At 40.2% G+C, this 17,964-nt stretch overlaps 1 protein-coding gene across 2 annotated transcripts in view; it reads left to right on the forward strand.

Moving 5' to 3' along the window:
• The window catches only part of LOC148037761 (uncharacterized), a 101,309-nt gene extending 97,799 nt beyond the window's left edge, over positions 1-3,510 (forward strand). The window contains exons 11-12 of one of the 2 annotated variants that reach the window (XM_087676730.1): positions 2,941-3,043; positions 3,143-3,510. In XM_087676730.1, coding sequence (XP_087532856.1) covers positions 2,941-3,043; positions 3,143-3,274 — 235 coding nt within the window. In that variant the 3' untranslated portion in view covers positions 3,275-3,510. The remainder of the gene's footprint in view (positions 1-2,940; positions 3,044-3,142) is intronic. The other variant, XM_087676729.1, reaches the window with a different exon arrangement.
• The last annotated feature ends 14,454 nt before the right edge of the window (positions 3,511-17,964 follow it).

Genomic DNA, 17,964 nt, shown 5'->3' on the forward strand with positions numbered 1-17,964 from the left:
TGGACTCTTGGCCCATAGGATGATGCCCTTATATATTGGGGCAGTGAGGTTGGTGGTATGGAATTCTAACTATTAGGATGCAGTCATGACTCGGTTTTTGTTGCTAGATCCTAGGCTTGGAAGTGAGATCCTTTGACTATATGGTTGGAAGATGAATCTAATGTCTATTCCTCTTTATGTTCTTTGCTGTGGATACAACTTGTTTATGTCTTGTGTGTAGATTGAATCCTAGGTGGGACGTTGTCGTGCTGCTATGCGGACAGAGTGTGAAAAATTGTGGAGTGTATCATCATCCGGCTTTCTTATTAATCTAGAGAGTCAATGTCATATTAGTCATTAGTGTTAGTGCCCATAGTATGGATAGTTCCAAAAAATGGGATTTTGAAACAAGTTTATTTTAATTTTGATATTTTGGATATTATTTTTTGTAAATATTCTGAAAAGGCGTAGAAAACTTCTAGAATAGGGTGACATGCAAAAAGTAAGTGGCTTTTCAGTAAGTTTTGGGAGATCTCATGCAAAAAGAGAGGCTTCCAAATTCGCATGGTGCGTGGTTTGCATTTTCAAGCAACAAACAGTACTCCGAACAAGGAGGGGAAGGAGCGATTTGGAGAAAGAGTGATTTGGGGGATTTTGAGCAAGTGTCCGTGTCCTGGGGTTTTATCCTCCTTCCGGGGCCAATGGAACCATCAGATTCGTTCTGAGCAACAAAGAAGAAGTTAGTGTTTGATGCGTGTTTTTGGTCTACTAGGGAGCTCCAAGAGATCTAATGCTTGGAGATTGGTTTTGAGTAGTCCTAGACAAGATTTTTGTTTATCTTCTTAGATTCTATCAATACATAGTGCTTTGAATCATTGAGATTTGTCTATATTTTGTGTAAATGCTTTGGCAGATTTGAATCCCTTGCCTATTCTTTTTCTTCTCTTCAACTCCTATTCTCTACTTCCTTCTCTCTTTGATCCTCGGTGGATACGACCTTTCGACTAAAGCCTTTCCGACAAGGTTTCATCCATCATGCCCATCACATTAGAGAGTTACTGGTGAGTATTAGAATGAATATTATGTTAGAGAAAGCTAGAGTAGATTCACATGTTGGTGAGATCTTGACTCTAGATGGAGTCTTAATTGTCCCAAACATGGACACCCATGCATCCTACGATTTGAGTCCCAATTTGAGTTTTTGTGAGATTTGGAGTTTGAGGTTTTAAGTCCTAAGATCATGGTAAAGGTTGTGTAGTACCAAGTTGAAATCTTTGGATACATTAACAACACCTTTTTAAAAGCAAGTTGTATATCCTCTCTTGTTATAGCCCCTAGTTTTAGAGCACTTTCTATAGAGTTATCTTTTCGTTTCAAGATTCTTCTTTCGGCCACTTTTTTAGTTTTGAGAAGTGCTTCTGCTTTGATAATTGAGAGGGGGACTTGTTGCTCTGTCTCATCCATTGTTGCTCATTCCATTTCTATTTGCCCCCTTAGCACATTTGGGTTCTTGTTGTGCTTCCCGAAAATGTGACAGAGAGGGGGTATTTAGAGTTTTTCCAGCCTTGTTTTAGTTATGCCCATCTTCTGGGCTTTTTTGGATCACTTTATGTCCATCATTTATGTTTCTCAAGCAGTGTTCCATATTTTTCCCTATTTAGCAACAATGGACGAACGAAAAGAAGATTAAAGAGTTCAAGACTTTATAATACCCTCTTTGATGACTTATGGGTCCTTTTAAATATCGCATATATGCAATCTGCATGTCACAGCTGTGAGAGGTAAGGAAACCTAGAAGGCACAAGTAGGTTTTTTTTTTTGTAAACCCATTCTGAGGTCTCAAAAACCTTGCATAAACCCTCATATTCAGCTCTATTTGCCCTTTTTAATCTTGTCTTTGCATGAACAAGATTCAATACAGCGCCCTCTTTTGTGCCCATTGTCTGCTCTTGAGCTGAGAGGAGTGAGTGATAGAATTGAGTGAGTGTTGTCCCCCCTTCTCTTCTTCTCCTTCTTCATATCGTATAGTTGGAGCTTACCTTAAGAACTCATTTGAAGAGTTTTGATTGAAAAGAAAGGCAGTTTTGAGTCCAAGCAAGGAGTGGGCTTATTATCATATAGCTATGACAACAAGAAGTTAAGTATGCTCTAGCTTGTTGGTAGGCTAAATGGGTCAAATAGCTAGCTCGTGGCGACAACATAAGTGTGTTGGTTGTTCTTTTGCCCCATTCGCTACCATGTGAAGGTGACAACATGTGGGTTAACAAGGCCTCGAAGTTCCTAGTGTGTTTGAGAGTACATGAGGAAGCCTTTTGATAGAGACAATTGATAAGGAACCCCTCTCTAATCATGAGGTAAAGGAAAGCTGCTTGGTGAAAAATCAAATGGTTTCGTTTGGTCCTTACAATCCAGAGAGCCTAAAAGATGGAGAAAACTCACAATGCAGGAGAAAGCAAGTCAAAATCCAGAAAATCCTGCAAAATTTCTGTTTGAGATGTGATTTTCATGGAACTCACATGTGCACTGATCTGCTTGAATGTGTTCAGTACAAATACAACAGACCAATCAATTTTCCTTCATAACTTTACAAAGTCTTTTACAGCACTAATTGAAGTAATTGTTTAAAAGCACAAATTTGACCAAACACTTTTTGTTCAGAGGAAACCAAACATACTATTGAACAAGGAAACCTGTTTTGATTGGTTTAAAACAAAACACCTATAATCAATCAGAAAAAGGAAACCCTAAACCAACTTGTATAGCAAGCAAAACTGCTACAAAATGTGTAAAGGGGGGTGACCCAGGTTAATTGAAAGCATGACTAGGTTAGTAGGAAGCAATGGCACATGTAGATTGCTAAAATGCTTTTGATTTAGATTGCTACAACCCACTTCATCAGTGTGACTAGCGCAAAGGGAAGTGGACAGTTTCAATATGCTGTGTCTTGCTGGTTTTGTGCAGACTTATCACAGAGCATGCGTTTGAGCGTAGGCAGAGATACGTGGGACGGACTGAGAGAATACTTGTGGAGTCGAGGAATCCAAGACCCGGCAAAGAAGATCAGGCAAGATCATGGAGAATCTGATTAGAGAATGACTTAAGCCTCCCAGGATCCTGAAACATTAAGTGAAGAACATGGATTTATGCATGCTTCTTTTTGCAGGTTATGGGCCGCAACGATGGCAACAAAGTCACATTCTTCAAGGGAGGACCCGAACTGATTGGTTCTTTTGTTGATGTTAAAATCAATAAAGCCACTGCTGCAAGCTTAAGAGGAGAACTCCTACTAACATGAGTTGTCTTCACTCTCTTTTTCAATACTACTGTAACATGTAACATAATATCATTTTGTTGTATGTAAGCTCAGCCTCTTCATGTATGTGCTTATATCTTACTACCTATTATTACATGTACATGATGCAATTTTGCTATATGTATACTTTGTTTCATCTTACCCAGTATCACGAATTACTCAGCCTATGCTTTCTTTATCTCTGTTGCAATCATTCAACCTTTTCTATATCTGATGGATAGGACAAATAAGAAATATAATTGCGTAGGCTGCAAATTTTGGATATACTTTGAGAGAGAGGATTTTTAAGGTATTAAGCTTTCTCAAAATTAAATGTGCTTATGACATACATGGACAAATCTACATCAACTATAAGCTCATCATGGTACTTAGTTTATCATCAATTTCCGAGTAGACACGAAATCATTTATAAAGATCAAATGGGAAGTAATGATTTATGCTATCTGATAACATTTAACTTCAAGGCGTTTGAACATCAGAAAGTTGATGGATTGGCAGGATCTCTGGTTAGTATTAAATTTTCACATCAGAAAGTAAATTGGATATGAAGATTAGTTTTTGAAAGATGGTGTTGAACTACTGATTGAATTCTAATGATAGCAGGTATTGGCAATTCCTTAAAAGGAAAATTCATAGTTGTTGGTTGATAAGCTTGCATTGTAGACATGTATGGTGGTGAAGGGTAGCATGCAGTGAACTTTGTTCGTTTGTCCATGTGTCCATGGGGGATGAACTATGCAGAAACATTTGATCACATTTGATCTGCTCCTCCACTATCAAATTTTGTGATGGAGTTCAGTCTTTAACGACAGTCGCATATAGTTCATGGTCTGTTTGTTATGTTATGTTTGCATTGACAAATGTACATACCAGGGACGTGTAGTCAAAGGGCCTCCGATAAGGAAACCTGTGGTTGAGTGGAAAATTGTCTGTGCGTGTTAACTTTAGATGTTTGGGATTTTGAAGAGAATGGAGGATTTAGGGAGAGGTTTCCTAGCTCAGATGGCTATAGTCTGTACAAGTGAGAAGTGGATGACGCCCAATACTGCCTGTGTTTTAGCACAAGGTCTCTCCTTTCGCTTGAATCTTATGGGCATCAAGGGTCTCAACTTACCTACGAGAGTATGTTTGTGTAGGTATGTTTGTGCGTGCTATCTTTGATTCTTCTCGGGTGGAATGTTATAAGTAAAGGATGTTTACGAAAAATCCAAGAAGAATGCGTCTGTTTCTATGGGTTACCTTGCTTTCTATGCTCTGAGAGAGAGAGAGAGAGAGAGAGAGAGAGAGAGAGATTGCTTCCTTTGTTCTTTTGATTGTGATGTCTCAGATTTTATGGACGATGGCTCCCCTTATCTTGTAATCATGTAATCTTGTACTTTTTATGGTAATTAATACGATTAGCTTTTATGTGAGAGAGAGAGAGAGAGAGAGAGAGAGAGGCCGGCGCCGTTTCTGCTCCCCATGAGCTCCTGCTTCGACCGCTGACCGGTACACGTAGTAGTACATCATTTCGGGTCTGGATATGGCTTTTCTAGACCAAATGATGGCAGCTCTTGGCCCAGATTTCGATACAGAGGAACCCGAAGATATGGTTCCTTGCACAGAGGAGTTGCCCCTTGCTCTTGACTTCCAACCTGCGGGCAAACGCACCAAGCATACATCAGGTGAGACAATGGATCATCAGGATTATTCTTATGCGCAGGTTACCTCGGATTCTGTGCACTCTCAGGATGTTGACTGGGAGCATCTCTTGGAGTTTGCCAACACTCTGCTGGGTGATTATGTGCAACATAATCAAGAAGCGTTTTCTGACTCTGGAATTGAAGATGTTCTCGAAGCCACAGTGGACCCGAAACATGTCTTGTGCTCATTTTCAGTGTTTTATGAACGCGTTGTTATACTCTTCGTCATTGGCAGGATCCCAGTGCTTTCCCGTATTCGTCAGTGGCTGCACAGTCTGTTACAAGGAGAGTGTTGAAGAGATTTTTGTTGGGCCCAGAGGTTTTTATGAGGTGCCGTTGAAATCTGAGCAGCATCGTGCTGATCTCCTGTTCAAACTGCCATTGTTCTTTGATTGCCGTTTGGTCCATGTTGTGCCATGGCGCCCAATGGCAGATTTTAGTGCCTGCTTCAACGTGAGTGCCCGGTGTGGGTTGAAGTTGAAAATTGCCCGGCGGTCTATTGGCCCTGTTAAAGGATGCCATGGCCATGGTGGGTGCTGTTCTAGTCCCCCCGAGCCTCAGGGCCATGAATCGTAATTGTTTATGTATGTTATGGGACATGCTAGGAAAAGGCCTGCGTGGTTACGTCTTAATTGCTCAGGCATGCATCCTTTGCACTTTTGGTTGCACTGAGGTAACTTTCCAGGGCATTGCTTTTCGTGTGGGAAATTGGGGCATTTTATGACTGAATGCCTAGAGAAGCCACTGACTTTAGATACTGAGCATGTTGTGCTGCCCATGGATGTTATGGCGCTTGATGCTCCGTTGCAGGATGCAATCCAGCCTCCTAGAGTTCTGGACAAAGGTAAACAACAGGTTTCAGGTTTGGATTCCCGTGGCAATGAATGGGTTGATGTACGTACAAAAAAAGGTAAAAGGTTTGATGTTGGCATGGCGGATACTGTGCCTATTGCCCCACAAGATTCCATGTGCACTTATATGCGCAGGAAAGAAATGTTGTCTTCAGAGCACAATACTCTCGCTATGGCTTTCTCGGCTCCCTGTCATCAGTCTACCATGAAAGTATATATGGACGGTCCAAAGGGTCCACCTGCTAAATTGGCTTTTGATACTAGAGGCAATGTGATTACCCCGTGGGAACCTGCTAAATTGGCTTTTGATACTAGAGGCAATGTGATTACCCCGTGGGATTGTCGTTATCCCCGTTCCCTTCCCAAGACAGCAGATATACCGTCCACCTCCAAATCTGGCCGTCAGAACTCTTTTGCTGTGTTAGCTGATTTTTTGGATGAGGGGGTCCTTGACATGCTAGCAGAAAAGGTTAAATCGTGGCAAGCTGTGCCTCGTACTTGATTCCCTTTTGAACACACATGAAAATAGCCACGTGGAATGTGCGGGGCATTTGTTCTCGCTATAAGCAACATGCCATGTGGACTGTATTGCATGAGAATCAGTGGGATGTCCTGTGTGCTGTTGAGCACAAGAGTCACGGCGAAGCAGGAAAAGTTGTGGATTGCCATGGCTTCCGTTTGTTTTATGTAAGGACACATGCCATGCATTATTTCTGGGGTGCTTATGATTGTGCATGAAAAATATCAACCGGTTCTTATTAAAAATGATGTGCATGACCGTTTTGTGGTAATGGAAGTTGTATTTGAAGGAGAGATCTTATGGCTACTTGGCCTCTATGCTCCAAATGATTCTTTATCTCGCCGAGGTCTTTGGAATACTTTGCGGGCCTCCTTGTCACTCAGTAGAAGGGGCTTCTTGATGGGGGATTTTAATATATGCGTGGATTCTTCGCAGTCCACATCGGAGCATTTGGTAATGGACGCTCCGGAAAGTCGTGTGTGGAATGTGTTGGCTCGTGACGTTCTTAAACAAGACCTTTGGTCTTGGCTACACCCTTCTTCTACAGGGTTTACTTTCCACTCTGCGCAATACGTGACTACATGGTCGCGGTTGGACCACATGTACATCATGCAGATAGATGATTTTCTTCCCGGGATACTCGAAATGAAAGTGTCGCAGCAATATGCCTTGTCGGATCATTTCCCTCTACAGCTGGACATGCTTGCACAACCTATTGCACCTTTTAAGCAATTTTTGGATAGACTCCCCTTTGTGTTTCAACTCGTCTTATCTGAAGCATCCAATCTTTCACGGCTATATGCGGCAATTGATTGACAGATTCTTATTGGACTTCTCTTCTGAGGGCAATGCTTTGTTTCAACGATTGCTCTCTAATGTGCAGCGGGTTGCCCGACAGTATGGGATCCATCATGCCTCTCTTTGTCGGCGGCGTTGACAGGCAGCGGAGGACCTACTGGCTTTGGTTCGTTCACTGCAGGTGGACACTCCAGATGATGTTTTTCTGCTGTCATTAGAGATGCGTTTGGCTGCTCTTATTAGAGAGTTTCAGTTGAAATCTTATCAGCAGGCCAAATTGCAAAATCTGACGGACAATTTGCAAGACAGTGCTTGCCAGACGCATAAGTTCTTTCGAGCTCTCCATGCCTCTCCTGCTCGTGAGAATATGACCAGACTCCAGGATGCAGGTCAAATTGTCCTTGATCCGCAGACTAGTGTGAATATGTGTAGGAATTATTTCCTCGACCTTCTTGGTTCCACTTCGCCACCTTCAGACCATATTAACCATGCCCGCTCAGTTTTCTATGATCTGGTCTGTAATCAAGTTCCCCAAGACATGCAAGCCACATTGGAGGCAGACATTTGTGAGGCAGAAGTTATGGATGTTTTGTTACACTTGCCCAAGGATAAAAGTCCTGGCTGGGATGGTCTCACCAATGAGTTCTTTGAGGTCTTTGCTACCCAATTGGCAAAACCATTGACGGCTATGTTTCAGCAGGTGTGGGAAACGGGATTCATGCCTTCCTCATGGAAAGAAGGACTTATTAAACTACTTCCAAAAGTTCCTTCGCCGTCTATGTTGAAACATTGGCGACCAATTTCTTTGATGGGCTCTATGTATAAAATCTTTTTCAAACTAATGGCGAATTGGCTCCATAAACATCTTCCTGCCCTGGTGCATCCTCTCCAACATGGTTTCATTAAGGGCCGGCAACATTCTGCATAATGTATTAAATGCGCAATTGGCTATTGATTATGCAAGGCATTCTAATCAGGAGGTGGTGCTGATTCAATTGGACCTGGAAAAGGCTTTTGATTATCTGGACTGGTCTTTCGTTGCACAACTTATGTCTACCATGGGCTTTGGTGCTCGGATGTCTTGTCTGATCTACACCATTAGTGATGCGACTTCTTTGCAAAGTCATGCTGAATGGAGGTGTTACCCAGCCTTTTGTCCTTGTCCGCTCTGTGAGACAGGGTTGCCCTTTGAGTCCTCTCCTTTTGCCCTTGCGACTCATCCAATTCTCTCGATGTTATCTCATCTGACAGCTTCTTTGCAGTTGGCTGGATTAGCTCTTCCTTCTGGACAGCACTTCATTGGTCAGTCCTTGGCTGATGACAGCTTTATGATTCTGTGTGCGGACAAGGATAATCTTCGTAAAGCATTAGATGTTTGGACTCTCTTTGGTCAGGCCTTTGGTCTTCGCATTAATGCTTTGAAATCAACTATTCTCAGCTATACGGAGTCGGATTTGCAGTCATCGGACTGGCAGGGAATGGTTGTTCCTCGTGGCTTTATAAGGTCTTTCTTTGGAGGGTAATGATTGATGGTCTTCCACTAGCTTCAGCCCTTTCCAAGTGTCGCATCTCCAATGGCAACTGTTTCTTTTGCACCACCAGTGTGGAATCAGCTCGTCATCGATTTATTTCTTGCCCTCTGGCTAAGAAAATATGGTCCTTCTTGTCGACAGTTTGGCGCGCGGTGGTCGGGTTCTCTCTACGCCCGTTTGATTGGGTTTTTGGGCAGCACAAATACCCCACACCGACACAGCCACATATGAAGATCTTGTTTCACTTTCTTAGATATTGGGGCTGTTGGCATAACTGGACCATTCGGAATGCTTTTATTTTTTATTCCGCCTCTAATGTTCAGGGACACTTGGCCAGGCTTAAGGTCTCTTACTCTGGCAGATAGATCTTATTCGGCTCTCTGACTTGCTCACTCGGGAGGACTTACTTCCCTGGCATATGGCAATTTCCGCTGCGTCTTCGCCATGACTTTTTGTAACTCTTGAGTTGTCTACTTCCTGTAGCGAGAAAGAGAGTTCTTGCACGCGATGACGTAGAGCCACCACGTATCTTGTAATCATGTAAACTTGTACTTTTTTTCGTAATTAATACAATTACCTTTTACGAGGGAGAGAGAGAGAGAGAGAGAGAGAGAGAGAGAGAGAGAGAGAGAGAGAGAGAGAGATTTTAAAAAGATGGAATTTTAGGATGCATGTATTAGTAAACAACTGGCAGTTTCATTGTTTTGGGCCTTGCTTTGTTCTTCATACTTGACAGGCATATTTATTCATTGATTAAGTTATATACATCGATGAATGGTTCATCTAGAGGGAGGAGTTGGGGTGTGTTTCAATTTCTTTGTTCACGTGTTGTATCTTTGTTCACATACGATCAACAGTCTGAAATACTATGGTGTTTACTATTACTAGTTTGGTTTCCCTCATATTTTTTCAAAAGGTACTTTAGTTTTGAAGGTTTCTTGTGTTTTTGTTGTTATCAAGATTGAAGTCGCTTGTGAGTATAAGCTCTTCATTTGTTGGTATGGTTTGCAATTTTTATGTTGAGATAGCTAGGAGAGATTTGGTTGGTAAGATTGGGGGATTATTTTGGTTTGTTTGGAATTCCATTGTTAGTATTTCAATGTTATTTCTTGATGTATAGGTTGTGATATGTGCCATAGTAGAGTAACACAGTGTCCATTTGTGAAGCATAAATGATTAAAATTAGGGATGTCGGTTGGTTTGCTTTCAATGTGAAACATGAATATGTATGGTAATCGAAGTAAAGCTTTCAAAGAAGGTACATGTGAACACATGTACATGTAGAAAACATACATTTATGCCGCAAAGTTATAACATCTTGTAACAAAGGATATAACTTAGACAAGTACATAGCTTTCTTAATCACCTTAGTTTGTGCTGCCCTTATGACATTTCATGAGGCCAACAACTAGCTTTTGATGTTGTGCTAGTTAAGCAACAAGAGCACCTAGGCCATACCTAGCATGCATAATAGGCACCTTGTTCCTCAAGCCCCAAATATTGTAGAGGAAAATGCTTCGTGCTTTAACCTAATTATGGAATCTCTCTTGATCACCTATGAGAACATGCTTTACACCATAACAAAATCTTGAGCCACTTTGACCAAACAAGTCTAAGATAAGGACAAGCCCAAAACAAGTGCATAAAAGTCTCCTTCGTACAATTGCATGAGATGCACAATGGAGAGATGTTTGTATTGAATCTTCATCTTACAGGAAGTTTGTTCATTAATCATCTCCATAGGACAATATTCAGCCCGAGGGAAGCTAGATAGTGAAATAGCTTGACAAGGGGTTTGCTTTCATGAATAACCCATTGAAAAAGGGGCTTCCATCATAGTAAATGAAGAAGGTAGGCCACTCAAGTTTAAGCTCACTGAAGGTAGATTACACCCAAATTTTCTTAACTTTCAATAGGCCAAAGCATCGCACACTAGCACCACTAACATAAAAGGATAGGGAAGAAGGATCCCAAATGTCTAGCCACCTACAAACTCCCCTCCTTCAAAAGGAATGGGATAGATCAAGATTCTTCTAATAGAGCACAAAGTCATCAATAGGGGTCATTATTGAGACTAGATGCTCCTTTCCAAGAGAGACCTCCCAATACAATCTTCCAATTCTCCACTAACATCCGAGTCACTTCAAACTAAGCAATTTTAATGTTACCTTCAATATGGAAAAGCTTAATAGTACTAGAAAGGGGCTTTAAGAGAGCTAAAGAAAGGTAGTGATTCATTATAGCAGTTTGGCTTGTTACTCTACAATCTCTTCAATAGAGAGAGATTGAGCCTCATTACTTTGTTTTGGGTAGTCTCAAGACCTAATTATCCATCCTCTTTAGTAGAAGTCACTTGCTTCCAAGACACACCATGCCCTTGTTGCTAGCGACCATTTGACCAAAGAAAAGAATGGATGTGAAGATCGATGACATTCCAACCAATAGAAGAGAAGGGAAATATGATTGCCACATAAAGTGTGGGCAAAGACGATAGATTTTGTAATAACTAGCTCTCTTGCCAATAAATATAAATGAGAAGTCCATTTCTAAAGCTCGGTTTTAAATTAGTAAAGCAACCATGAAAAACATTATTTGAGGGTAACTCCCATACCTAATGGGAAGCTAGATAGTGAAATAGTTGGCCTTGCTTGACAAACCTATAAAACCATATTGTAAAAGCCATGAAAGAGAATCATTCCATTCAATAAAAACCTTCTTAGTTTTAGAGAGACTTACAACCAAGTCAATAGAGCAACAAAATCATCATGTAGAGACATAAAGTGTTCACTTAATCACCCTTTAATGGATGCACGTGTGTCTATATGATGATTTTGTCTTTATGTCTAGATCTAAGTCGTTCTAAAACTAAGCAAGTTTTTATTGGATGGAATGATCCTCTTTCATGGGTTTTGCAATATAGCTTTAGGCTATTAGATAGGGACAATGATTTGGCTATTTGAAGTGCCCATTATGTATGGGACTTATCTTCAAACAATGTTTTCTCGTGGTTGCTTTACTAAATTGAAGAATGAGATTTAGAAAAGGACTTTCCTTAGCGGACGCATTAGAGAAAAGTGCAACAATAGACATGCCATAGAAACCATGACCAAATCCTAGGTGAGCCATAACTGTCAAGATGAAATCCCATTGTACATAGTCGTAGGCTTCATCTAAATCCACGCTCAATACGCTAGCCTCTTGATGATTGGTCAAAAGATAATCCATAAGGCAACATTGTGAAGTTTCTTGCCATTAATAAGACCATATTGCCTCACGTCGAGCACCTTGGGGAGGATAAATTTAATCCTTAGTGTTTTTTAGAAGACCTATGCGAGAGATACAACATTGTAGGTGGCCATCAATGTGAGGATATGCTCTTTGCCTAAGTTCTTAGGATAAGCTAAATTAGTCCCTCATTAATCTCCTTATCAATAGTGCTAGTGCTCTTGAAGTGATTCAAGAGATCAGAGAGGTCCTAGGGTAAAGAGACTAGTAAGTGATGCCCCCCAATAACAAAATGCACCCCACCCCAATTGAGTGACACTTTTGCATTAGAAATAAACCTATTTTAACCATCTAAAGTTATGATAAAAATTCTTTTGTACTACATAAAAGCTTAGTGTGAGTTAAACAATTGAGATAATCTTCTATACATAATCACCAAAAGAGACATGATACTTGTCATCATCCAACTATCCAATTGAGATAAGGCTTTTAGTCAAAGCCGAGACATGACGTATATTGTGAGCACAAAAGGAGCACCAATACCAAACTATAGTCTAACATCACCTATGCCAATAATATCCAATGCAGTGTCATCGAACCTATAAAAATATAGTAGGTATGAAACCAATGATGATGCAAGGTAACATGAAATGAAGCCTCCAAATCAAGAAGCCAATATTGAGAGTAAGAAGATGGAGCATGATTCAAATGAGTACCATGATGTGATGAAGTAGTAAGTAATCATCTGAGCTATACTTCAAGTCATTTATCTATTCTAACTTAGGGACAATGGTGCAATCATTGGAAGACTTAGCATTATGTTATGCTTTCCCTTTGCCTTTTTCAAACCCACAATTCTACATTTTATGGCACTGTGATCTTATATGACCTTGCCACCCACAATAATGACAAGTAAGAGAGGGATTAGGACCACACAACTTATTGTGTGATTGCCCATGAGACTTAGAGTTGCCCCTATTTGGCTAGGAGTCTACCATGGTTACTATTTCATTTTCCATCATATCTACCTCTAATTGTAAGTGTATGAAAAGTAGAGGCTACATCAATACTCTTCCTATTCACTTCTTCTATAAGTAAAGCACTCTCTACATCATTGCATTTAATGCCATCTTCAAGAGGATTAGCACTCATAGAAGTATGGAATGTATCCCAATACTCTAGTAGTGTAACAAGAAAAAACAAAGACTTTATATTATCCTCAAAGTGAATATTGTGTAAGATAAGCAAGTTGAAAATATGTGGAACTCATTCAAATGAGTGGGCATAGAAATGTACTCCATGCAAAGTTCCACAAGCTTCTTCAACCAATACAATTGAGATACATGACTCTACTTGTCATAAAGATCACATATCTTCTTCCATAAATTAGATGCACCACTATCAATTGAAAAAACATTGAAGTACATCTACTTAGACAAAGATAGTACGATTGTAGACACATAGCTCATTAAGCTTATTCAAAATTTCTTGCTTTATGCCCTTGACTTTTAATGGCCTAACTTGCTTCTTTTGCACCAATACTTGGAAAATTTAAGACATTCAATACTTGAAGTTATTGCCATCCAACTTCTTTGTGTTGAAGATAACATTGTCATTAGAAGCATTCAAAGCACATGCCATTATGTTTGCAAGAAAAAGAGAGCATGAATTGCTGCAATAATTACAAATCAACCCCAAAACTTAGCCACAGAGAGTACAATAGGAAAAAGATTAAGCTAATACATTGTTGTTCACAAAAATAGGAAGTAGTAGAGTGTTGAATACAAGTGTTTGCTTTCAAAGAAATTGCTCAAAACTAATTTTCAGCATGGTGATTTAGAAAATTGCAATAAATTATAGTGTAACTATAGACAAACATGTATAAAACTCAAGATGCCACTGCAAGGAATATCTGAGTAACAACCGCGATACATAATGCAACTAATAGTGTAGCATAAACTGCCCAATACCTAGGGCTATCAAAACATCCAAGGTGTCAGGTACATAGATGCATACCACAACACATACCAAGCATGTATTCACCAGTCATAGCACATTGACAGTAAGCAGTATAAGGTGCCCAAATCAAAGGCAAATTAGCCCATTGTCTTGTAAACTTTGCAGTGATGGGATATACATAAACCAAGAGAGTATAAAAAAGTTTCCCACTAACTCAAATGAACCGAGCTCTAAGTAAAAGATACCAAATACTCCCATTGGAAGTGAATCCAAAGAGTCCAACAGAGAAAAGCAAACATAAAGCTATATTCCCACTTGCATGGCAGGAGCTTGAAGTTGAAGAAGAGATGACTGTGAAGAGTCTACAGGTAGGGCAATAAGGTTTGAAGCCTCTTCTTGAAGCTTGAAGCTTCCATCTTCATTTGAGCTTGTTGGCAACCATCTTTGGCCACTTGGGGAACCTCCCCATCATCTCCAACACTTGGACCAACATTCCAATCTCTTTAGGGCTGAAAGCATCATTAGTGTGGATATGCAGATCTAGTTTTCAGCATGCTCAAGGCCTACAATAGCTGCTCCTCTTCATTATTACACTTGGGGCTGATATACATTCAGCTTCAGATTTGAAATACACAATATTTAGGTCTATAATAAACATGGCAACAACTATTTCTTGAGTGAATAATGCTTATGATTCACTTATGTGATGACTATCTGATGCCCATTTGATACTACATGACTTGGAAATGTTATGTCCATGATTAGAGATCATTTTGGGCTGATTAGAGTCATCATTTTGCTTGGTTTTGAAATAGATTTGGCTATTGGAATAATAGGGTAGAATGACATTTTAATCGTGTATGCATCATGTCTTGCTTCTAGACTTGCTCTCGGGCATTTTAAACCAAGTATTCAAGATATGGTTGATGTTACATGCTTGGATTTGATTCTAGAATGCATTTGAGCAATGTTTAAAGCTCATTTTTGGATCAGCTTTACCTACAGGTCTATTGCTGTACATTCAAGATAGTTTCTTGCATATTCAAGATAACATACCTCACTATTAAGAAATTCAATATGTTTTTACGTAATAACATTATGGTGATGTTTTGAGTAGCTTTCCACGATCTCTAGAGCTCAATCTCAGTCAGTCTGAGAGGTTATTTCAATTCTGAATTTGCAGGACAGATTTTTCATGAATGTCAGGACTATAGTCCTGAATTGTAGGACAACCAATTGTATCGTCATGAATTTCAGGATTGCACTCCTAAATTGCAAGACATAGCCACTTGTATTGTCAGGAATTTCATGACTACACTTTTTTTTTGTCAAGAAATTGGTATGTTTACTGTCATTGAATGCTTTTGAGGCATTTTGGGCAATGAATTGATGTATGTTCTTGTTGCTACATACTTGGGGATATTCCTAACATATTACTGAGCGGATTTTGGAGCTTCCATTTCTAGGCGTTAGTTGTCATTTACTGTCATACCTTTATTTGGTTGTGAATCATGGCTAGCAACAGTGACAATCATCTTATGCATATCAAGAAGCTTGAAGGAGCATGCAACTTTGAAGTTTGGCAAAAGCAGTGCTATAATATCTTGTTGTATAAGAAACAAGCAAAGCCGAGTAAAGTAAAGGGAACAAAACCAACTGACGTAGAGCAGGATGACCGGGATGAGCTTGCACGCTTGACCATTGAGCTATTGATTTCTAATGCCTTGCTATATAACATTGAAGGGTTGGATTCTCCTTATGACATTTCAAAGCGATTGGAAGAATTGTATGCCCAAAAGAGTGCAACAAGCAAAGTCTACTAGCTGAAAAAACTCATGGATTTGCGTATGAAAGAGGGTACTGTAATGTCTACTCACCTTAGTGAGTTTAATCCATTTTTAGCCAGCTTGCCGCTTTGAAGTTCAATATTGATGATGAGTTCAAAGCTACGTTCTTGCTTTGCACTTTGCCAGAGAGTTGTGATACCTTTAGAATTGCTATGAGCAATTCTAATGATATGCTTTTGTATATTGATGTAGAGAATGCTCTACTCATGGAAGAAATGAATCGGCAGATCAATGCATCCACTAGTAAGTCTTCCAATGCTTTGCATACTAGAGGCAAATCATAGCAGAAAGGAAAATATGATAGCAAGGGACACAACAAATCATGTGGTAAGGATGTTGAATGCCATCATTGTGGCAAGAAGGGTCACTTTAAACATGACTGCTATAAATGGAAGAAAGAGAAAGGGAAGGGCAAGAAGACGGATGACAGCAAGGAAGAGAGGAAAGAGAGTCATCCTATTAAGAAGAGTAGTGTAAATATCGAAGAGGTGAATATAGTCAACCAGGAGAGCAACAGTGGGAATGATGTACTCTTTGTCTCTTCATATTTCAGTACAGGTGCTTTGATAGCCAATATGGATGATGACATGCACACTTGGATTTTGGATTCAGGTGCCTCTTTTCATGTCACCCCTCGCCACGAGTGGTTTATAGACTATACAAGAGTTCGACATGGTGTTGTCCATCTTGGGGACAATTATGTATGTGATATTACAGGCATTGGCAGTGTGCAACTGCAATTTCAATATGGATCTATCTTCACTCTTCAGAATGTAAGGCATGTACCGTAGCTCAAGAAGAGCTTGATTAGTACTAGGCAGCTAGATGATGATGGATTTCATACCACATTTAGCGATGGGAAATAAAAGATTTGCAGAGGATCTAGGGTTATTGTCAAAGTCTCAAAGAGCAATACTTTGTATCCTCTCCATGTATCTAGTGTGTGTGACCATGTTGTTGCCGTGACTGAGCATCCAAGTGTTTCCTTGTGGCATGGTCGGTTGGGACACATGAGTCAAACAGGAATGAAAGTACTTTCTCGTTTGGGTTACTTGCATTGTCTGCCTTGTCTGAGTTAGTACATTCCGATGTATGTCAAATGCCAGGGTTATCTCTAGGAGGAAAGAAATACTTTGTTACATTTGTCAATGATGCTACATGGAAGGTATAGGTTTACCCTATTCGTAGCAAAGGACGAAGTGCTTGACAAGTTTTGAAAATTCTTGGCATTGGTAAGGAATCGGATTGATAAGACACTTAAGCGTCTTCGCTCTGACAATGGTGGGGAGTACATGTCCAAGGCCTTTCAGGCATTTTGTGATAGTAAGGGGATAAAGAGGGAGCTCACTGCCCCTCATGATCCACTGTAGAACGGAGTTGCAGAGTGCATGAATTGGACCATATAGGACAAGGTCCATATGATGCTGTCTCATGCCTGCATTACCCCATGGCTTTTGGGTTGAGGCTAATATGACAGGCATTCATCTAATTAATAGGTCACCAAACAGGTATTTGGGGGGGAGAGTCCCTTAGGAAGAGTGGTCGGGCAAGCCACCTTATTATGCTCATTTGTGAGTGTTTGGTTGTGAGGCTTTTGTGCACATATGGAAAGAAGAATGCATCAAACTAGAACCAAAGTCCTGTAAATGCATATTCCTAGGATACAGTGACGAGGGTGAGATGGGGTATAGACTTTGGGATCCCGAGAAAAGAAAGATAGTACGCAACAATGACGTCATCTTCCGTAAAGATCGCATGTATAAGTAGCCCAAGAAGATTGAGAAAGTCAAGAGTGTTGTTTTTAGGGAGGATGTACCTTTTAGAGAGCCATTTATGCCTAGTGGACAACATCATATACCTGCTATAGATACTCCTAAAAATGTAGGAAATGGTGCTAGACATGACCTGCAAGGTATTGCCCATGATACACCACAGTTTCAGCCTGAAAACATGCAGTTAGGATAGCTTGAACTGTCAAGACAACATGCTGAAATTTCAGGATAGCAACCTGTACATGCAGAATTGCAGGTTCGTATTTCAGAACAACAATCTATACATGCAAAATTATAGGTCTGTATATAACAACAACTTGTAAATGCATATTTGCAAGCCCAACAACTAGCAAATGCAGAACCTTTACTATGTAGGTCATCCCAACCTTCAAGGCAACCAAATAGGTTTGTTCCTGGTGCACGGTACACTATAGATTATGTCATGGTTACTGGCTGTGGTGAATCAGCAATGACTAGACCAGACAT

The sequence above is a fragment of the Lygodium microphyllum genome, chromosome 4 (genome assembly GCF_053477565.2).
Source record: "Lygodium microphyllum isolate KBCC chromosome 4, Lygodium_microphyllum_v1.1.10, whole genome shotgun sequence".
NCBI lineage: Eukaryota > Viridiplantae > Streptophyta > Polypodiopsida > Schizaeales > Lygodiaceae > Lygodium > Lygodium microphyllum.